This window comes from Grammomys surdaster, unplaced genomic scaffold, assembly GCF_004785775.1.
Source record: "Grammomys surdaster isolate TR1022 unplaced genomic scaffold, NIH_TR_1.0 357, whole genome shotgun sequence".
NCBI lineage: Eukaryota > Metazoa > Chordata > Mammalia > Rodentia > Muridae > Grammomys > Grammomys surdaster.
This window is the reverse complement of record NW_021604776.1, coordinates 1,074,178-1,097,608: the sequence shown is the minus strand read 5'-3', so window position 1 is coordinate 1,097,608 and position 23,431 is coordinate 1,074,178. Positions and strand designations below refer to the sequence as shown.

At 37.3% G+C, this 23,431-nt stretch overlaps 1 protein-coding gene across 2 annotated transcripts in view; it reads right to left on the bottom strand.

Annotated features, from left to right (window-relative positions):
• The window catches only part of Pola1 (DNA polymerase alpha 1, catalytic subunit), a 305,175-nt gene that overhangs the window by 246,071 nt on the left and 35,673 nt on the right, over positions 1-23,431 (bottom strand). For both annotated transcript variants that reach the window (XM_028779615.1, XM_028779616.1), the window contains exons 14-22: positions 22,700-22,838; positions 19,539-19,693; positions 16,879-16,963; positions 15,539-15,600; positions 14,052-14,141; positions 5,071-5,187; positions 3,732-3,907; positions 770-899; positions 186-305 (exon numbers count right to left, since the gene is read on the bottom strand). In XM_028779615.1, the coding sequence (XP_028635448.1) occupies positions 186-305; positions 770-899; positions 3,732-3,907; positions 5,071-5,187; positions 14,052-14,141; positions 15,539-15,600; positions 16,879-16,963; positions 19,539-19,693; positions 22,700-22,838 (1,074 nt within the window). The remainder of the gene's footprint in view (positions 1-185; positions 306-769; positions 900-3,731; positions 3,908-5,070; positions 5,188-14,051; positions 14,142-15,538; positions 15,601-16,878; positions 16,964-19,538; positions 19,694-22,699; positions 22,839-23,431) is intronic.

Genomic DNA, 23,431 nt, shown 5'->3' with positions numbered 1-23,431 from the left:
CATTACAGAAAAAGTAGAGAAGAAAACAATCATTTAAACACAATGCAGAAAACTTGAGAGTGATCACAGTTTAGAGGGGATTAATTATTTTAGAAGTATATGTTAAAGCAATATTTTTAAAGGCTATCTAGGTAATAAAACAAAAAGATAAGAAAAGGCAAGGTACTATATAATTTTGGACCCACCATTTTTTGCTGAGGTTTTCTGAAAATCTGCTTGTCTGGCACAATATAGTTGTTTTCATAAAATGCATGAAGCAACAAAAACTCGTTTCGTTCAGATCGTCCACCCATCAGTGTCCTAGACTATTAAACAGAATTTTTAAAATTCTGACTACAAAATAGTCACAAACAAAAGCAGCTTTGAGTCAGTTAATTTAACCATAGCTCCTTCAGCTACTTACAGTAACCAAGGTTGCTTTTACTAAATTATTTACTTCTAACCTTCTCTTTAAGCATTTAGGGGATAAAGGGAGCTTCAAATACTGACTGTGTGGCTATTTCCTTAGTCCAAAATATATCACTCCACCAGAAACATCCAGATGTTAAAAGATAAAATCCTTATGTTCACCCAAATCTCCACATACTGCACCTGGCATTCCTCCCTTTCTCCCAACCAGTTCTCCTTTTACAAAAGAAGCCCAGCTTTCAGAATCCCAATTCCTCATTTTATAAGCATGCATTTAGACTCATTATCATATAACAACTACCCCAAGCAAACACTGAATCCAACAGGAAATGCTTTTTCCCCATTTCTAAGTTAAATTTACCATAATGTTCCCAGCGATGTTAGTGATCTGCAATGCTAATGGAAGAACATTTAGCTCACACATGATCTGCAAAATGAATCTGGCATCTTTCCAGATATGTTCCAACAGGTACAACAGATGAGAAGATTCACTATACAGAAAAGTAAGAATGAAACAGAATCAAGTAATTAAAAGAAACAATGACTATAATCAGAACTTAAAATATTACAAGGAATTTTTTGATGTAACTTCAGAGCAATGGAACCTTGGCTTTGAAAACTGTTTAAAATAAGGTCACTATATAATTAGAAATGTATTGACACCAGTCCTAGTACCCTTCTCAACAACAAAAAAGAAATCCATACCATGAAATTATGTGTTAACTATAGCCAAAGATTTACCTAGTGTTAATTGTAACCTAAAACTATCTAAATCATTTTATTCATTCAATCAAGTAATTATATATTACATGCCTACTATATCTGAGGCACTCATTGGCTATAACCAAAGACACAAATTCCAGTCCTTGTGAGGGAGACAGAGTATAAAAAAAGAAAAATAAATAGGTAATATTTATACAATGGTAAGTATTGAGTACAAACAAAAGGGCAGGAAACAAAGAAAATATAAACTATCAGGGGAAGAAACTGAATTTTTACTTAAAGAACAAGGGAAATGTCACTGAAAATAAAGACCAAGAAGTGACAGAGCAAGCCTTATAGATGGGGACTTTAGGGAAGAGCATTACAAATAAAAGCACAAAGACTCTGAGTGAAGTACCAATCTAGCATTTGCAGAAACACAATGGAAGTTGATATGGCTAGATCATAGAATAATGGAGACAGCAGTAGAATAGCAGAAAATCAATAGCACAAAGACACGCTGTATACAACCTAGTAAGCTAATATATAGACTTTACTCTGAATAAAGCAGTATCTACCGCTACCGAGAAATTTTAATCAGACTTAATTTTAGCAGGATTACTCTGATCCTATATTATGAAGAGACCTGAAGAAGGCAACAAAATTAGTATATAAACACACTGCTATGGCTTGGCACAGTTTGTCTCTCCAGAAACTGAGGAGTAGGATTTTATCTACTATAAAGTACTATGGGGCATATGGGGATAGAACCTCAGACCTTGCTTGGTGTTACTAGCATCATCAGCTACCCATGAAATACTGTAAGGCTAAAAACAAGAATTTGAAGGTATTTAAAGATGAAGCCTTTGAGTCTCCTCGGCTGAAAACTGGTGTCTTGGAAAAGAGGTTAGTAGATGATATAGACATGCATGCACTTTTCAGACCTAATGATAAGAGATACAACAATATAACTCTTATCAGGAGATCATCAATCTTGAACCGCCAGAATCATACACCAAAACAAACCTTTTTCATTTTTATCTTAGCTAATATGTGGCATTATGCTGTTGCCAACAGAAAATGGGCTAAGACACATCAGGGAAAAAGAGTATGGTGGTTTGGACTAGGGAGGCTCAGTGAAGGTTAAAGAAGTGCTAGGAGCTTTATTAAAAGACAGAGCTAAAAAAAAAAAAAGTCCCTTGATGAATCTACTGTGAAGTGTCACACAGAAGAATCAAGAATGTCTAAGACGTATGGGGTAGAAGATGACTTTAAAGACTTCCAACAGTACTGAACATCCATAACTGCCATTGATACAACTATGAAAGCCTACAGAAAAAAAAAAAAAACTAGGAGAAAACAGTAGCTCAGTTTTTTAACAATCTGGAGGTTCATATTAAATATCAGGTAGGTAAATCTAAAATTTGACCTAAGGTTTAAAGCAAAGACACACAGGCAGGTGGTGTTAGCCCCAATATGAAACTTATATTACAAATCAGATAACCTAGAGAGGAAATATAATTAAAAGAGAAGTATCTGAAAGACTCAGGGGAAATAGGTTTTAAAAAGGACTCAACAGGAAACAGAAACTTGTTTTAAAAATAAGTAAGTAGTGCTGGGGAGATGGCTCAGTGGTTAAGAGCATCGACTACTCTTCCAAAGGACTCACATTTAATTCCCAGCACCCACATGGCGAAGATCTCTAACTCCTGTTCCAGGGGATCCAACACCCTCAGACAGACATACATGCAGTCAAAACACCAGTGTACATAAAATAAATAAAATTTTTAAAAAAGTAATCATAGCTAGAAATAGTATCATACACCTTTAGTCAAAACACTCAAGAAGCAGAAGCAGGTGAATCTGAGAGTTCAAGATCCTCATAGAAAGTTTCAGGACAGCCAGAGCTACATAGTAAGACCATGTCTCAAAAAAAAAAAAAAGCATGAACTTGGTGGTTCAGATCTTCAGATCTGTAATCCAATCACTCAGGATTCAAGTCAAGGCCAACCTGAATTATAGAACAGGATTGTGTCTCCAGTAACCAAAAGAAGCACATGGTATGTCTAAATTACTTACTTGGTTTTTATATATTCAAAATGCCCACAGTGGTTCTCAAATATGAGTTAAGGATAAAAATCTAAATTCTTATTAATCTCCAAACTACAATTAGATAGAAAACACGAAGGAAGACAGGTAGAGGAGATAGAAGTCAACCGACTCAATTAGAATAATTAAGAGATAAACTAATTTAAAGTATAAAAGTAAAGGGTATGGTATAATTGGTATAAACTGTGTGCTCCCTGACACCAGTAACTGACTAGCTAGTGTACCTCTAGTCAGTAGGGACAGTAGGGACAGTGTCACTCTACTATTGCTCACTTCAAGAAAGATAAATTGTGGGGGCTGGAGAGATGGCTCAGTGGTTAAGAGCACTGACTGCTCTTCCAGAGGTCCTGAGTTCAATCCCAGCAACCACATAGTGGCTCACAACCATCTGTAATGGGATCTGATGCCCTCTTCTGGTGTGTCTGAAGACAGCGACAGTGTACTCACATAAACAAATAAATACATAATTTAAAAAAAAAGAAAGATAAATTCTAAAGAATCCAGTATTATACCTATACATGTTTCGTATATTTTCTGTTGGAATTACAATCCTCTCAGTTTTCAGAATCTGCTGAACAAGTTCAGACAAATGATAGCTTTTACAATGAATCAATTCTTTTGCTGAAATTTCCACATCACATATCATTCGACCACAGGTAGCATTTCTTTCACCAAATCCACTCCGGCTCTAGAAGGCAGAAACAAAAACCAAATCTCATGAAGGAACAAGTACTGAGAATAATTTGTTCTAACCTATTTAGGAACTGGCCCCAAAATTACAATACTGAAATCTTCCTTCCACTCATAAGCTGTGTGCTTCTAAACACCTACTATGTATCTGATGCTATTCTAGGCACTCTTTATATCACAGTGAATAAAACAAAGCATTGCTTAGCACTGCATGACATGGCTTTCAAAGTCCTACACAGAAAATTGGCAGTGAACAGGAAGTTAATATTTATCCTGTCTTTCCTGTAAACTGTTACAGCATAACCAAATACTGCTGGAAATAATACTAGAGGAAAGGTAATTTTACAGACAATTATAACTAATAACTAATAAACATGGACAGAACTGAAAAAAAGCATTTTATAGCTTCTAATGAAGTGACTGACTGAGGCAAAAATGACCGATACATCAAACTGTTGTGTCTGTCTGTGACTTGCCTCTATGGATGATTCTACCCCTTCTTCTATAGTATTGTTTTAACTTTGGCACTGAATATCTTTCCTGAATCCAGCATTTTATTTATAAAAGCCATTGGTACTTTTTAAAAATCAGCATTTAAATCTAAGAACGAAATCTAGTAATGAAAGATAATCCATGTTAGATGCATATTACCTTTACTTAGGCATTCCTAAAGTAATAGACCTTGGGCAGGTTTGGTAGGCTCTGAAATCACTGATGATTATTATTCAGGTTGAAAATTTAGTGGAAAGGAGTTAAGTATTTTCTGTTGGCGCTATCTCTCATAGCAACTTTTATTTGGTTTTTAGACATTCTCAGACAGATTATGTGGCTCGAGATCATTTAACTAGAAAGGGAAAGAACTGAGATTTGAGCTCAGAAACCAAGGCCTGTCTATTTTAAAGTTCATGTTCTCCTCTTTCTGTGTTCTCTCTCCCTCTTAATTCTCTCTTTAGTTGTTTTATGTTTGTTTGTTGAGTGTTTTGGTTGGTTGGTTGGTCGGTCGGTTGTTTTTGGAGAGCTTTCTGGTGTTACTTTTAATTTTTCTTCTTTATAGAACATCGTATATTAAACAACAAATGTCTATTCAAAAACCAGTGTATTCCCTAGCAGCTACCCCATATTTAAAAACCAAATAAAAAAGTGGAAATTTGAAATCATTACCCCAAGTTTTGGCATGGTGGATCTCCTCAGTCGACCTATCTTAGACCAGTAAGGAACTTTGCACTCATTAATTCTTTGCAGTAGCACTTCCAGTTCAAAACCACAAATATTATGACCCTAGTCAGAAAAACAGGCAGCTAATCACATAATGAACACAAATTAGAGGATTTGTCTTCAAATGCACAGAATTTCGTTGCCCTTTCTTTCTCTGGTCTCTAATTGAAGACATCAAGAGCTTACCTCCGATTAGAGTCCCCTCTTCTTCAGGAATTTATTCATCAGCAGCATTCATTAGTCTTGACATTAACTAGGCTGCTAAGGAGACTGCTGGAATAAACTTTATTTTATACTAATTGATGCATGGTTTATTTTTTTAAGATTTATTTATTTATTTATTTATTTATTTATTTATTTATTATATGTAAGTACACTGTCGCTGTCTTCAGACACCCATATGAGGGCATCAGATCTCATTGCAGATGGTTGTGAGTCACCATGTGGTTGCTGGGATTTGAACTCATGACCTCTAGAAGAGCTGACTAGCTGAGCCATCTCACCAGCCCCCTGATGCATGGTTTATATGGCATCTTTTAATTTACTGCTTAAGTCTTACAATGTTTGAGGCAAATGCAAGTTTTAGTGTCGCATACCTTTTACATGACCAATAAAAGCATCCTTAAAAAGAGAAAACCTATGTTGTTTAAGTTTACATAGGACATCTGAGGAATTCTATCCAGTTTCTTTAACACAACTTGATTTTTCATTTCTAGAATTTCTAATTAATATCCTTTGAATATTTTTCACATAGCTAGGTTTAAGAAAGATCAGAGATGGTTTCAAATAATTCAGATCAATATGTAGATTAATTTTGATTAAAGATATATACTACTATGCAGAGTAAACAAAATCTTAGCGATAGAAAGGAGAACTAATACCCAGGGTCTGGAGAGATGAGGAAATAATAGTCTAGAGGAGCAATTCTCAACCTTCCTAATGCTGCAATGCTTTACTACAGTTGTAGTGGTACCCAACCATAAAATTACTTTCACTGCTACTTCATAACTGTAATTTGCCTACTATAATGAATCATAATGTAAGTATTTTTGGAGACAGAAGTTTACCTATGGGGTTACGACCCACAGGTTTAATTTAACATTTTAATTTTAAAATATGAAGAGCTACAGAGACAGCAACATGGTAACAATAGAGGTGATAACAACTGTATATTATAAATGCATATAGTACCAATGAACCTACATCTAAGAGTGGTCAAGATAACTAATTTTAGGTTATAAAAAGCCTACCACTATATGAATGAATATTTATACATATAGACATACATATACATTATCGATATATTTACAACAGTTTTTCTATTAATAAAAGGCCAGAAGGGCATAATGGAAACTTATTTCCTAATTATTATTGCTGGGGTCTCACACAGGATCGTATCTCGTACATCTGGGTTTGTCATAGACTTGTCTCTAATTCCCTAGGCTATGTATCCCAGGCTCTATAACATGTACTTGAGATTCAAAAAACTGCTTTGAAAGGGTGAATGCTAATAAGAGTCTACTGAATTTTCTTGGTACTTTAAAGACAAATCGTGAAATACCATAAGGGTATATAGACTTCAGCAGCAATCCATACATAGACTCTTAGGACATTAGCTACACCACTACAGATAAGGTATCCAATAGGAAAAATGAAGCTGAGGATGACACAGTTAAAATTTCCTTTTCTCTTTTTTCTCTCCAGTACTGATGATGGAACCTAGGACCTGGGCCTCGTACATGGTAAGCAAGCCCTCTAGTGGGGAGCAATATCCTCAGCCCCTCCATTTTTTCTCAAATGTCTACTTATCTCTAATTTGACAGCACAAGACTTTGATGTAACCAAATTGCTAATACTGCATTTGAAATATAAGCACTGACGGGAAGTAGTGGCGCATGCCTTTAATCACAGCACTTGGGAGGCAGAGGCAGGCAAATTTCTGAGTTTGAGGCCAGCCTGGTCTACAGAGTTCCAGGACAGCTAGGAAGACACAGAGAAACCCTGTCTCAAAAAAAACCAAAAAAAAAAACAAAAACAAAAAAAAACAAAACAAAAAAAAAAGACTGCTTACTTTAAAAGAAAAAAAAAAGAAAGAAAAGACATATAAGCACCGATAACCTAACTGCTGCTGAAAAAAGCAAAAAGAATATAGTTTGTTTGATCCATTAACCCAGACAAAAGAAAAGGAGGAATTCAGACCAAGGAGCCACTAAACAAAGGGAAGTCAGAAGATACACAAAGGAAAATTCTCCTTTACTATAAAGAAAAGGTATAAACCCAACAGTAAGAATACAGCAAATTCTCAAGAGAAAAAATAACTCTCTATCCAGGAGCTCTCAAAGATCATAGAGATTCACTGGGCTCTTAAAATTAAAATATTTATTTTTTTATTTGTAATTTGACCCAAATCAAGCAAACCAATTAGAAATCTGAAGATACTGGCAATTTAAACATATTCACTTATTAATGTGCCACAAGATACTAGCAATTTATATATTCACTTACTAATATGCTATTTTCTAATGTAGGTAACAGTTATCCTGAGCTGACTACTAATTCAAGGACTGCTTTCACACCAGGAAAAACAATTCTGCATGAGCTAGAATTTTCCTTCCTACCTAAAGAAATTTCACCAAGCCACAGAGTCATTTCATTATGAAAACATTCTTTGATACTCAAAAGTAGATAACTGGGAATTCCACTTCCCTTCCGCCCCTGCCTGGTCTTTTGGGCTGGGGCAGACACAGAGTTGGTCTACTCCTGTGGAGATACTGAATCCTGAGCCATCCTAGAGGAGCCACTGCACTCAGAGCAGCCAACTCAGAATTGGTCGGCTCCTGTGGAGATACTGAATCCTGAGCCATCCTAGAGGAGCCACTGCACTCAGAGCAGCAGACACCAAAGTGGTTTCCACTTGAGAGACATCGTAACCTGAGCCATCCTAGAGGAACCACTGCACCCAGAGCAGAAGGATTTCCAGATCCAAGAGGTGGCATGAGTCCCAGGAGTTCTTCCACCCAGGAGATTAGGATCATAAGACCACAGAGACATCTGGACTCTGAAGAGCTCTGCCACAAGCAAGATAACTGGAAATACAGACTCCAGTCTTACACAGTGAGGGCAGGTAACATGAGAGTTAACCAGATGGCGAAAGACAAGCACAAGAACATAAGCAACAGAAACCAAAGTTTCTTGGCATCATCAGTACCCAGTTCTCCCAATATAGCAAGCCCTGGACACCTCATCACACCGGAAAAGCAGGATTCAGAATTAAAATCACTTCTCATAATGATGATAGAGGATTATAAGAAGGAATTAAGTAACTACCTTAAAGAAATACAGAAGAGTACAAGTAAACAGATAGAAGCCCTTAAAGAGGAATCACAGAAATCCCTTAAAGAAATGGAAGAAAACACAAAGAAGGAATTAAACAAAAACATTCAGGATCTGAAAATGGAAATAGAAACAATAAAGAAAGCTCAAAGGGAGACAACCATGGAGATAGAAAACCTAAGAAAGAGATCAGGAGTCACAGACGCAAGCATCACCAACCGAATACAAGAGATAGAAGAGAGAATCTCAAATGCAGAAGATACGGTGGAAAATATTGACACAGTTGTCAAAGAAAATGCAAAATGCAAAACAACTCCTAACTCAAAACATCCAGGAAATCCAGGACACAATGAGAAGACCAAACCTAAGGATAATAGGTATAGATGAGAATGAAGATTCCCAACTTAAAGGGCCAGTAAATATCTTCAACAAAATTATTGAGGAAAACTTCCCTAACCTAAAGAACAAGATGCCCATAAACATACAAGAAGCCTACAGAACACCAAATAGACTAGACCAGAAAAGAAATACCTCCCGTCACATAATAATCAAAACATCAGATGCACAAAACAACCAAAAAAAAAAAAAAAAAAAAACTAAAAGCAGTAAGGGAAAAATGTCAAGTAACATATAAAGGCAGACCTATAAGAATTACACCAGACTTCTCACCAGAGACTATAAACGCCAGAAGAGCCTGGACTGACATCATACAGACCCTAAAGAGAACACAATTACCAGCCGAGATTACTATAACCAGCAAAACTCTCAAACACTATAGATGGTGAAACCAAGATATTCCATGACAAAACCAAATTTGCACAATATCTTCCCACAAACCCAGCACTTCAAAGGATAATTGACGGAAAACGCCAACACAAGGAGGGAAACTACAACCTAGAAAAAGCAAGGAAGTAATCTTCCAACAACCCCAAAAGAAGATAACTATACAAACATAATTCTACCTCTAATAATAAAAATAACAGGAAGCCACAATCATTTTTCCTTAATATCTCTTAACATCAATGGTCTCAATTCCCCAATAAAAAGACGCAGACTATCAGACTGGATACGAACAAGACCCAGAATTTTGCTGCATACAATAAACGTACCTCAGTGACAAAGACAGACACTACCTCAGAATAAAAGGGTGGAAAACAATTTTCCAAGCCAATGGTCCCAAGAAACAAGCTGGAGTAGCCGTTCTAATATCAAATAAAATCAACTTTCATCCAAACTTAATCAAAAAAGATAAGGAAGGACACTTCATACTCATCAAAGGAAAAATCTACCAAGGTGAACTCTCAATTCTGAACATCTATGCTCCAAATGCAAGGGCACCTACATACATAAAAGAAACTTTACTAAAGCTCAAAACACACATTACACCTCACACAATAATAGTGGGGGATTTCAACACCCTACTCTCAGCATTGGACAGATCATGGAAACAGAAACTAAACCAAGACACTTTGACATTAACAGAAGTTATGAACCAAATGGACTTAACAGACATCTATAGAACATTTCATCCTAAAACAAAAGAATATACCTTTTTCTCAGCACCTCATGGTACCTTCTCCAAAATAGACCATATAATTGGTCACAAAACAGGCCTCTACAGATACAAAAAGATTGAAATAATCCCTTGCATCTTATCAGATCACCACGGACTAAGACTGGTCTTTAATAATGACAAAACCAATGGAAAACCCACATGCACATGGAAACTGAACAACTTTCTACTCAATGATGACTTGGTCAAGGAAAAAATAAAGAAAGAAATTAAAGACTTTTTAGAATTCAATGAAAATGAGGACACATCATACCAAAACTTGTGGGACTCCATGAAGACAGTGCTAAGAGGAAAACTCATAGTTCTAAGTGCCTACAAAAAGAAACTGGAGAGAGCACACACTAACAACTTGACTGCACAACTAAAAGCTCTAGAACAAAAAGAAGCAAATATATATATACCCAGGAGGAGTAGAAGGCAGAAAATAATCAAACTCAGGGCTGAAATCAACCAAATAGAAACAGAAAGAACAATACAAAATATCAACAAAACCAGGAGCTGGTTCTTTGAGAAAATCAACAAGATTAACCCTTAGCCAGATTAACCAGAGAGCACAGAGACAGTATCCAAATTAATAAAATCAGAACTGAAAAGGGAGACATAACAACAGAAACTGAAGAAATTCAAAAAATCATCAGATACTACTACAAAGGCCTATACTCAACAAAACTGGAAAACCTGGATGAAATGGACAACTTCCTAGACAGATACCAGGTATCAAAGTAAAATCAAAAGCAGATAAACTATCTAAATAGGCCCATAACCCCTAAGGAAATAGCAGCAGTCATTAAAAGTCTCTCCACTAAAAAAAGCCCAGGACCAGATGGTTTTAGTGCTGAATTCTATCAGACCTGCAAGGAAGACCTAATACCAATTTTCTTCAAATTATTCCACAAAATAGAAACAGAAGGAACACTACCCAATTCGTTCTATAAAGCTACAATTACACTCATACCGAAACCCCACAAAGACCCGACAAAGAAAGAGAACTTCAGACCAATCTCCCTTATAAACATCGATGCAAAAATACTCAATAAAATTCTAGCAAACCGAATCCAAGAACACAGCAAAACAATCACCCATCATGAACAAGTAGGTTTTATCCCAGGAATGCAAGGATGGTTCAATATTCGAAAATCCATCAATGTAATCCACTATATAAACAAACTCAAAGAAAAAAACCTCATGATGATCTTACTAGATGCTGAGAAAGCATTTCACAAAATTCAACATCCCTTCATGATAAAAGTCTTGAAAAGATCAGGAATTCAAGGCCCCTACCTAAACATAGTAAAAGTAATTTACAGCAAACCAGTAGCCAACATCAAACTAAATGGAGAGAAACTTGAAGCAATCCCACTAAGATCAGGGACTAGACAAGGCTGCCCACTCTCTCCCTACCTATTCAATATAGTACTGGAAGTCCTAGCCAGAGCAATTAGACAACAAAAAGAAGTCAAAGGGATACAAATAGGAAAGGAAGAAGTCAAAATCTCACTATTTGCAGATGATCTGATAGTATACTTAAGTGACCCCAAAACTTCCACCAGAGAACTCCTAAACCTGATAAACTACTTCAGCAAAGTGGCTGGTTATAAAATCAACTCAAACAAATCAGTAGCCTTCCTCTCCATGAAAGATAAACAGACTGAAAAAGAAATTAGGGAAATGACACCCTTCACAATAGTTGCAAATAATATAAAATACCTTGGTGTGAATCTAACCAAGCAAGTGAAAGACCTGTATGACAAGAACTTCAAGTCCCTGAAGAAAGAAATCGAAGAAGATCTCAGAAGATGGAAAGATTTCCCATGCTCATGGATTGGCAGGATTAATATAATAAAAATGGCCATCTTGCCAAAAGCAATCTACAGATTCAATGCAATCCCCATTAAAATCCCAACTCAATTCTTCACAGAGTTAGAAAAGGAAATTCTCAAATTCATATGGAATAACAAAAAACCCAGGAGAGCAAAAACTATTCTCAACAATAAAAGAACTTCGGGAGGAATCACTATCCCTGACCTCAAGCTGTACTACAGAGCAATAGTGATAAAAACTACTTGGTATTGGTACAAAGACAGGCAGGAAGATCAATGGAATAGAATTGAAGACCCAGAAATGAACCCATATGCCTATGGTCACTTGATCTTTGACAAAGGAGCTAAAACTGTCCAGTGGAAAAAGGACAGCATTTCAACAAATGGTGCTGGTTTAACTGGAGGACAACATGTAGAAGAATGAAGATTGATCCATTCTTATCTCCTTGTACAAAGCTCAAGTCTAAGTGGATAAAGGACCTCCACATAAAACCAGATACACTGAAATAGAAGAGAAGGTGGGGAAGAGCCTCGAATACTTGGGCACAGGGGAAAAGTTCCTGAACAGAACACCAATGGCATATGCTCTAAGATCGAGAATTGACAAATGGGACTTCATAAAATTGCAAAGTTTCTGTAAGGCAAAGGACACTGTCAATAGGACAAAAGGACAACCAACAAATTGGGAAAAGATCTTTACCAATCCTACATCTGATAGAGGGCTAATAGCCAATATATACAAAGAACTCAAGAAATTAAGACTCCAGACAACCAAATTACCCTATTAAAAAATGGGGTATAGAACCTCCATTGTTGGTGAGACTGCAAGATGGTGCAACCACTTTGGAAATCAGTGTGGCGGTTCCTCAGAAAATTGGACATAGCATTACCTGAGGATCTAGCTACCACTCCTAGGCATATACCCAGAAGATGCTCGAACATATAACAAGGACATATGCTCAACTATGTTCATAGCAGCCTTGTTTATAATAGCCAGGAGCTGGAAAGAACCCAGATGTCCTTCAACTGAGGAATGGATTCAAAAAATGTGGTATATTTACACAATGGAGTATTACTCAGCTATTAAAAACAATGAATTCGAGAGTTTCCTAGGTAAATGGATGGAACTAGAAATTATCATCCTGAGTGAGGTAAGCCAATCACAAAAGAACACACATGGTATTCACTCACTGATTATTGGATATTAGCCCAGAACCTTGAAATGCCCAAGATGCAACTCACAGGCCACATGAAGCTCATAAAAAAGGAAGACCAAGTGGGGGTGATTCAGTTCTTCTTGGAAGGAGCAACAAAATACTCAAGGGAGCAAATATGGAGACAAAGTGAGGGACAGAAACTGAAGGAGGGGCCATTTGAAGACCATTCCACCTGAGTATCCATCCCATGTGCAGTCACCAAAGGTAGATACTGATGTGGAAGTCAGGAAGTGCATGCTGATAAGAGCCTGATATGGATGTCTCCTCAGAGGTCTGCAAAAGTCTGACATATTCAGAGGCAGATGATCACAACTAGCCCTTGAACTGATAATGGGGTTCCCAATGGAGGAGTTAGAGTGAAGGCCATTGGAGCTGAATGGGTTTGTGGCCCCATGAGGAGAGCAACAATACCAACCAACCACAGCTCACAGGGTCTAAACCACCAGCCTGGGAGCACTTAGGGAGGGATCCAGGGCTTCAGCTGAATACGTAAGAGTGGAGGGCCCTGCTGGGCATAGGTAGAAGAAGAGATCCTTGACCTCATGAAGGCTGGACGCCCCAGTGGGTGGGAATTTGAGGGTGGGGAGGTGGGAGTGGGGGGTTAGGTAGGGGTTACATCCGCAGAGAAGAAGGAGGAGGGGTGAGGGGATAGGGGGTTCCTGGGTGGGTGGGAGATGGGGTAAGAGGACAACATATGAAATGTAAATAAAACATCCAATAAAAAAAAAAGTAGATAACTGCCATGAGGTGGTGGCACATGCCTTTAATCCCAGCACTTGGGAGGCAGAGGCAGGTGGATTTCTGAGTTCGAGGCCAGCCTGGTCTACAGAGTGAGTTCCAGGACAGCAAGGGCTACACAGAGAAACCCTGCCTCAAAAAGCAAAAAAAAAGTAGATAACCAATAAAAGTAAATGATTAACAATGTCGCACCAAAAAGTGAAGAAATCAAACACTTCCCCATGACACAATCAAACATCTACTCACCACAAGAACATCAGGGTCAATTTTGTGAACTTTTGCAAGGAAAAATCCTAGCAAGGTTCTTTCTGTTGCAGCAACCTCAACCTTCATATTCTGTTAAGATTTAAAAAAAAAAAAAAGCGTCAGTATTTTAAAATACCAGATGCCTTACCTTCTTGCCCAACCAGAGTAAAATTTCTTAGGAGTAAATGTAATCATTCACTTCAAAACCAGACATAGCAATAAAATCTCTGACTCCAGGTTTTGCATAATAATAACTGTACAAAATCCCTGAGGACCTCATTCTAGTAATATACAGGTAAATCAAGCAAAAATTTAAGTGCTAAGCAACATCTAGAGCAGAAATGTCCTTCCACAGATACATGTTTATACATTGGACACATTTTAAACCATATAAATCAGAGTACCTTTCAAAACCATTAGTTACCTTGCTATATAATACCTGGAAGACTTTGCTGTTTATTTATTTTCCAAAGAAATCCCAAGGATTCTATAAACTAATCTCAAATAACAGCATAAGAACCAATAAATGAAAACTAAAAATAAGCAGATACTGAAGAATTGCGAATGTCTTAAGTACAAATAAAGCCTATCCTCACACAGAAGATCTCTACTTGGATTAATGAATATCTATCAGGTACTCAAAACTGCTCATATTAAACCGCTTTTAAAACAAAGATTGATGGCATTTATGTTTCCTATAACAAACACAAGGTTTGAAAAATGTCAGTTTGACTTTAAGAAAAATTTAAGGGATTTTAAGGTCATTTTATTTGAATAAATAATTAAGACAGGTCACACATGACAGTAACACAATAGTAACCCCTTCCTATAAGATGCCAATTGAAGTAATATTAAGTGAAATCTGGCAAACTGCACCATTTAATTTTGTCAAGTGAAGATATTAACAAAATAAACCTACAACTGTTTCAACATTATCATTTCAAAAAGCAAACAATATGCTATTCAAAAACTATTCTTTAGAGCAAATACATTTAATTTTTATGAAGGACTCAGTTCATTATACTGCTTCCCCTGCTATTTTTTAAGGGCTTATGATACCAACTTCACAGAACATATCTGGAGTTTAAAAAAAAATATTGATGCATTTAGGTCAGCAAATATCAATCCTGTCATTACATGGTCCTTTAACACTCACAGCATTGCCAATTCTATATGGTTTCCCTCAAGTTGGGGAGGGGCTCCACCCAATTTGGTCCCAAAAAACATGACCACTTTGGAAAAGCTTCCATATAAGCTAACAGAAGGAAAGTGTGAATGTATCCATGTCATAATTCTTCAGAAACTAACTTAAGAATTATTACAGGTCTAGTTTTATATTTCTATTGCATTTTATCAAGTTAATGTACCAAGAATAGATTTTATCGAGTAAAATACAGCTTGTTTCTTTCTTCTACTAGTCCATTCCATTCTCCTATTCTCTTTCCAAACAAATAGATATTTAACATTTATAGGGAATAAGTATTTACCTTTTTCTTAATGACTTCTATGAAAGCACATGGGAAAATACAGTCCTTTGGTTTAGACAGAACTATAGAAAGGAAAAAAATGAGATTCTATCACTCATCTTAGTCCAATTTAAGATTCTACATGCTTCTAAATGGAAATTGTTTTAAATATAAATTTCTCATGAGCCCTAAAAAGTTAAGAAGGCTAAGATACTCAGTCAGCCATATTGTTGAACCTCAAAACAACAGCCAAGCAGAGGTCCTTATGCCCCTAGAACTATACAATATGCTTTAATCAAATACTTGCTTTCCAAGTTAGAATGAAGAATTATAATAATTTTTCCCAAAGGAAATTCAATTACCACCAAGGTTTCAACCAGAATACAACAGAGGAAATTAGTTCAACCTTCTCAAAGCTAAACAGTACAGTGGACTAAGGCTTCCCCTTACTATACCAAAGATTTGTCCCATATATAACAGCCATTCACACAGTGACATTTACAGAGAGGTTATATAAATGTTTGCTGAAATGACCTAAAAGCTATTATCTTGCATGTATTTTCCAGGCTGTTATCAGTATTTGGTTTCTTATTTAAGAGATAAAACTTTACAATAACCATTCTGCATAGTATCTTATCTGAATACTTCCAGATACCACTTTCCTAATACTCAGAAAGCCAGACACAAGAGATATCCAAATGAATCTCTGGTTCTGGACTGGAAAAAAATTCCCAGGAAAAATGAAATATCAAATCTTACTTCCCACTATCTTTTTAAACAAAACACTTAGTCAACCAAGAGTCTAACATGGAATGTTATGTTAGACTCTTCCTTGAAGACCAACCCACAAAACACATACCTCATTCTATGGAACTGTTACATCCACTGAATTTTATGCATAACACAACTCAATTCCAGTTTAATATGACTAAGATATCTCACAAATAGGTAAGGATTCATTTATTCCTTGGCATTTTGCCTCATCACACGGATGATTTTGCTCAATAAAACTCAAGTTTTGAGCCGGGCAGTGGTGGCGCACACCTTCAATCCCAGCACTTCGGAGGAAGAGGCAGGTGGATTTCTGAGTTTGAGGCCAGCCTGGTCTATAGAGTGAGTTCCAGGACAGCCAAAGCTACACAGAGAAACCCTGCCTCAAAAAAATAAACAACAACAACAACAAAACAAAACAAAACCTACCTCAAGTTTCCACAACTGAAAGTAAGCATCTTCACTAAAATACCCTAACTACTCTAAAAAACAAGTTTCAAAAGACAAGCTACTGATCCAACCAGCAGAGAAAGTCAAACGAAAAAAGAATAAACCAAATTCTTAGCAAATCATCTTTTTAAAATACATACCACAGAAATGAGTCTGAAAGGGAGGCTTTGGAGGTGCTTTATCTAATGCAAAACTGTGATGGACCAAAGCTGCCATAGCAATAATCTGCAAAGAAAAGAGTGGGAAAAATCAGATACCTACTCTATGTTCTGCATTATCACAAGAACTAAGACTGATAAAAGGTATTTTAACACATATAAATTATTTTAACTTTCTTAAGAACATTTTTAAAGCTCTGACAAAGGGTTAGTATCTACAATATAGAAAGATCTAAATACCAAGAAAAAAATAATATAACTAAAAGCTGGGGCATGAAACTAAATGAAACTCTCAGAAGAAGAAATACAAATAGTTGAGAAGTATGTTTCCAAATGTTCAACATCCTTAGCTACATGGTAAACACAAATTAAAACTATGATGTCCATAAACTGCTGAATGAATCATGAAAATGTGGTACATATACATACACAATAGAATATTATAAAATTCTCAGGCAAATGAATAGAGCTGAAAATAAAGAATGAAATAACATAAACATAGAAAAACAAATAACACGTGTTCTCTCTCATATGTGGATGATAGCTTTGACTCTTTAGAATGTGTGTTTAAGATGGAGTACCCATAGAAGGCAGGAAACTAGTTAGCAGCCATGGGTCAGGGGATTTCAAGGAAAGCAGAATAGAACTCAGGTGATAAAAGGGAAAGGGGGAATAATTGAACAGGAAGGATCAAATGTGGTGGGTAATGGGAGGCCAGGTAGAGGAAGTTAACTAACACTAAAGACATTTGAAAAACCAATACTGGAGAAGCTTCCTATAATACATACACATACACAAAAGGAGTTCAAATGGAGTTACTCTATTATCAGGGAACGATGCCCCTCCCAGATGCCACAGACTATCAAATATAAAGCCCAGTGCCAGGTATAGGTTGACTGGTCAGTGAGATCCCATACTTCACCCCAAACATTACAGGTTATTACCAGTGATCTTGGATATACTCCAGATTTTGAGAGTAAGACCCTATTACAAAAGACAGCACGTAACTGAATCACAACATAAAGAAACCACAAACTGATACAAACTTTTCATCCATACAGGCTAGGTGTGATAATGTCAGAGGTTCTATTTAAGCTGCCGGGAAAGAAAAGTATTAAACACTCTTACCCAGCTGTGAACCAGAAGCTAATAGCATAGAGGCTAGGAGTGTCCAGTTCCCTGAGACTGGAGTTACAGACAGTTGTGAGCTGCCATATGGGTGCTAGAAATTGAACCTAGGACCTCTATAAGAGCATCCAGTACTCTTAACCACTGGCCATCTCTCCAGAGCACCTGAATCATCCCAGTTTGTATCTCAACAGGGTTATTGAACACCTTCTCCTCTCTCTATAATGTCTACAAATTCAGTTAGATCAAAAAAAACTTGATCTAACCAGGTTCAAATTCCTAGGACTATTTTAGATGTGCTACTATTCTTTCTATTAGAAGGTACACACGCATGCATTATCTGTTTCTATCTTTTTCAGGTATAGTAGTGGCTATTGATGACTATTACTTAGACCAGTTGTTTTCAACCTTTCTAATGCTACGACCCTTTAATACATTCCTGATGCTGTGGTGACTCTCAACCATAAAATTATTGTGTTGCTACTTCATAACTGCAATTCTGCTATTGTTAGAATCATAACATAAATATTTGATATGCAGGACATCTGATATGCAATCCTCAAAGGGGTTGTAACCAACAGGTTGAGAATCACTTAAACCCATTTCACTAGGAATTTCAAATTGGTAATTGTTGTTCATCATGTACTGGAAACTTCTAAGAAGAGCAATTTCACATTTCAATTAGCTGGCTTCCAGAACTACTTATCCCAGAAAAGTTAGGACAAATACTGAGTTATTTATTTTTATGTTTTCAAATGAGTTTGTTCCCTAGCTTCCCTCATAAAGTGACATGGTAGTATTTGACAGCATCATTAGGAATTTATGTATGTGATACTTTCAGGAATTATTCTTCTGATACTCATATTGTCCCATACTTTGCCAGAGGGAGACTTTTCATTTTATTTCCTGAGTCAGATGTATCTTCAATTAAAGTAATATTGCCCTTGCTTTCTGATGTAACAAGATGTTACAGGCTTATCTTACATATTTCCTGCTCTGAATCAGCCTTTTCTCCACAAAGCCCCTATTTCCTTTGTGAAGAAATGGTATGTGGAAACATCACTCTGGGAATGAATATTTCTCTTAACACTACCCAAGTACTAATTAGACCTTTCCTCAGTACTTATCTAGTAACTCTGGCTATCTACTATGTTAATTGTGATTTGAAATATCAAGGGAGCCGGGCAGTGGTTGGCACATGCCTTTAATCCCAGCACTTGGGAGGCAGAGGCAGGCGGATTTCCGAGTTCGAGGCCAGCCTGGTCTACACAGTGAGTTCCAGGACAGACAGGACAGCCAGGGCTACACAGGGAAACCCTGTCTCGAAAAACCAAAAAAAAAAAAAAGTCTATAATACCAGGCAAATTCAAGTCATTCTCTAAAACATAGCTTAATGCCAAGTTAGTATCCTTTCCCCTCCAAAATAACAACTTACTTGTGTAGGAAAACTGTCTAAACTCAGGCAAGTATTGTATCTAAGGCGTAAATATAAAAATCTGTAGGTTTTTCTTTACCTCATGTTGATGGTTCTTTACATTTTGCATTGTCTTCATGCTGAAAGACATCACCACAAGTGGAGGTGGACTGACATCCTTAATTACACTCACCAGGTCTGGTTTCAAAGCCATTGCCTCAAATTTACACCAACTGATTGGCTGATTCAAGAGTTCTGAGAAAAAATAAATACAACACATCAATAACTTACTGAAAAAGAAACTATGACATTTTTAATTAACAGAGATATTCTTCAAAGCTATCCTCTAATGAGATACTGTAAAATCTAACTAAATATAAGCCACATTAGTGGGCAGTATGCTAATCTTTGTGTTTGTGAATATACTTATGTTTATGGGGAGGGGTAAGTGAGAGGCCAATAACTTTTATAAATTTGTTTAAAGATTCCAAGATCAGCTTTAAAAATAACAGCTGCTTTAGAGGAACTAAAAACATTTTCAAGAGATGAAGATAAAACAGTATCCTAGATACAAGTGTTAAAAAGGATCAGGTAACAGCCAAAGGGTCCTATCTACATTAGGCTGTGATTTTTTTTTCTCCCCTCCAAAGGTCAGCAGTTCACTCTGGAGAACAACTGAACCATATCAGCCAAGCTAGACCATATAAACAACATAATGAGGGACACAACCGCCAGCACTAAGGTCTTCTTCGGACTAAATTGGCAGGTATTAGAGAGAAAGAGATCCAAGTGTATTAACCTATAATCACACAAGGAAACCTTCAAGAAGCAAACATAAAAAAGAAAAAACATTAAAATAAATAGACTAATTCTTTAACTTCCCTTTCTTTTTTAATGAAAACAACAGTTTTGTTAGATGTATAATAGAGAATGTAGGCCGGGCAGCAGTGGCGCACACCTTTAATCCCAGCACTTGGGAGGCAGAGGCAGGTAGATTTCTGAGTTCGAGGTCAGCCTGGTCTATAGAGTGAGTTCCAGGACAGCCAGAGCTACACAGAGAAACCCTGTCTCGAAAAACCAAAAAAAAAAAAAAAAAAAGAGAGAGAAAGAGAGAGAGAGAGAGAAAGAGAGAGAGAGAGAGAGAGAGAGAGAGAGAGAGAGAGAGAGAGAATGTAGCAGGTATACAAATAGCCATCTACAAATATATGTGTGTGTTCAATTCATTACATGTTTTGCCAATTTGAAGTTTTTTCAACTCAAGACACTTGCTTTTTTTAATTTGTTTTAAGATGGTTTTTCCTTTTTTTTCTTTTTTTCCCAATCTGCTTTTTAACTTCCCTTTAAAAAAAAAATCTAAAAAGGTTCCTGTTGTAGTAGCCAATTAATCTCTACTCAAATCGACCAGGTGTCGGCAGCGCGTTTGCGTTCCTCGCTATCTGCCCCAATGTTCTGGGTTCCTGAATGAAAGATACACACACATATAGCACATAGCCTTATATTTTAATATACCTTAAACAGCTCAATGCCTGTGCCACTTCTTAACCCCCATATGGCTAACACACTCCCCTCTGATATTCCTGAGTTATTACTTACTAAAACCTGTATTTCATCTTGGCTGCCCTGGACCCAGGCCTGCAGCCCTCTCGGGTTGAGTTCCCCAGCATCTACATCATGACTAGGTTCTCTGCGACATCTCTCAGGCCTGCCATCTACTCCTTTCCTGAGGTGGGAAACCTGCATGGAGGTTAAGAAGTGGCTCAGCCAGCCAGGCGGTGGTGGCGCACGCCTTTAATCCCAGCACTTGGGAGGCAGAGGCAGGCGGATCTCTGAGTTCGAAAGTTTGAGGCTAGCCTGGTCTACAGACTGAGTTCCAGGACAGCCAGGGTTACACAGAGAAACCCTGTCTCGAAAAAACAAAAAACAAACAAACAAACAAAAAAGAAGTGGCTCAGTCATTGAGTTGTTTAAGGCATATTAAAATTCAAGGTTACTTGTGCGTCTTTCATTCGGGAACCCAGAACACTGGGACCGGTTGCAAGGAACACAGCCCACCAGCGCTGGGCGGATTTGAGTAGAGGTAATTGGCTACTTCAACAAGGTCTCCTGGAAAAACCCCAAACAACCCAGGCTGTTACTAAGACAAAGGCTTGCTCTCTGCAAATTGATTGGGGGGCGGGGCTCGGGCAAGGACAACACCCACCTCACCTCACTCTTTGTAGTGACTTTGGTACAGGAAGGTACTCTGCAGGCTACCAAAAAAGAACCAAGGAAACCAATCCAATCATAAAACTTGTGACTTACAATCTGTCCTGCCTGCAAAATATGCTAGGGCAATGGTGGCACACCAATATTGCTTCAGTAACCAAGAACCAGAGACTAGATACCCTAGACACCTAGGGTAAAACCAAACGCCACTGATTTTTTTTTTTTTTTAAAGCTGCCGGGCAGTGGTGGTGCACGCCTTTAATCCCAGTACTTGGGAGGCAGAGGCAGGCGGATTTCTGAGTTTGAGGCCCGCCTGGTCTACAGAGTGAGTTCCAGGACAGCCAGGGCTACACAGAGAAACCCTGTCTTGAAAAACCAAAAAAAAAAAAAAGCTATTACTAAAATGCCTCCTAATCTGGTCATCATCATAGGCCTCCTTCAGCAGCAGATGGGAACAAGTGCAGAGATCCACAGCCAGACGTTATGTTACTCTTCATCAAATCCCTCCTCTCAGACCTCAGAAAATGGAGATTGTAATAGCCAGAGGGGAAAGAAGACATCAGTAGAACAAGGCCTTCTGAATCAATTAAGCAAGGCACATGAGCTCAGAGAGACTGAAGCAAAAAGCACAGGGCCTACATAGGTCTGCACTGAACCCTCTGTGTATATATTACAGGATTTAGCTTAGTATTTTTATGGGACTCCTGACTGTTGGAAAATGAGTGGGTCTTTGATTCTTGTGCCTGCTTTTGGGACACTTCCTCATGTTGAATTACTGTAGTCAACTTCAATGATAGTTTTAGCTTCATTTTATTTTCATTTTCATTTTATTTTATTTTCATTTTATTTTGTCATGTTTCATTGTTATCTCTTAGAAGCCTATTTTTTCTAGTAAGACAGAAAAGGAATGGATCTGGAGAGGGGAGATGAGGAGAAACTGGGGAGGAGTAGAGGGAGGGGAAACTATAATCAGGATATATGAGAAAAAATTCCATTTTCAATAAAAGGGAGGAAAGTGAAAAGAAATGTCAGGAATCTCTTAGCATTTTTCCTTACGTGGATTTTTCACTTCAAGCCAACAAGGTCCTTTGATCTTTCTATTCATCAAGAACAGTTCCAAGCTAGACGTGTTAGTTCCAAATACATGAGAAAATGTTTCTCCTTTTAAATTCTGTGGAAGCTGTGACACTTCTGCCTAAAAGGAAAAAGAAACCTTTTTTTGTTTAAAACTATTACTTCACATTTTCCAGTCTATATTTGAAATAAACAAAGCCTCTATGGAGCAACAGAAGAACCCCTTTGATATATATGAAATGTAGTTTGCTACAAATGAAATCTGAAACAATTCACAGTGGGAAAGAAAAACAATTCATGACTAAATAATGCATCTTGATGACACCCATTAGAAGAAAAATAGGACAAGAACTCCCCCAAAAGAGAATTTCTGTCCAGAGCTGTTCAGCCTCACTGATAAAGAATAACCAAGCAAGTCCCATGCCATTATAAGAATGAAAGCAATGACGCACTGGCTTCCATATTGTTTTTCATCACCAGTGTCAAAAAATTTAGGAAAAGTTTCCCTTTTCCAACATTTGGCTCAAAACACCAGAACAGAGGGAAAAGGGTTATGGTCCAATTAACACCCACAGTGATGACTTCACCCGTCAGAGGAGCAAGAACAGCACTGCAGCAGTGCTAATGCTTGTCTTTCATATTTTCCTCTGCTCACAAAACATTTCAGCAAACCAATGACACTCGACTCCATCAGGCACTATTATCTATTCCTCG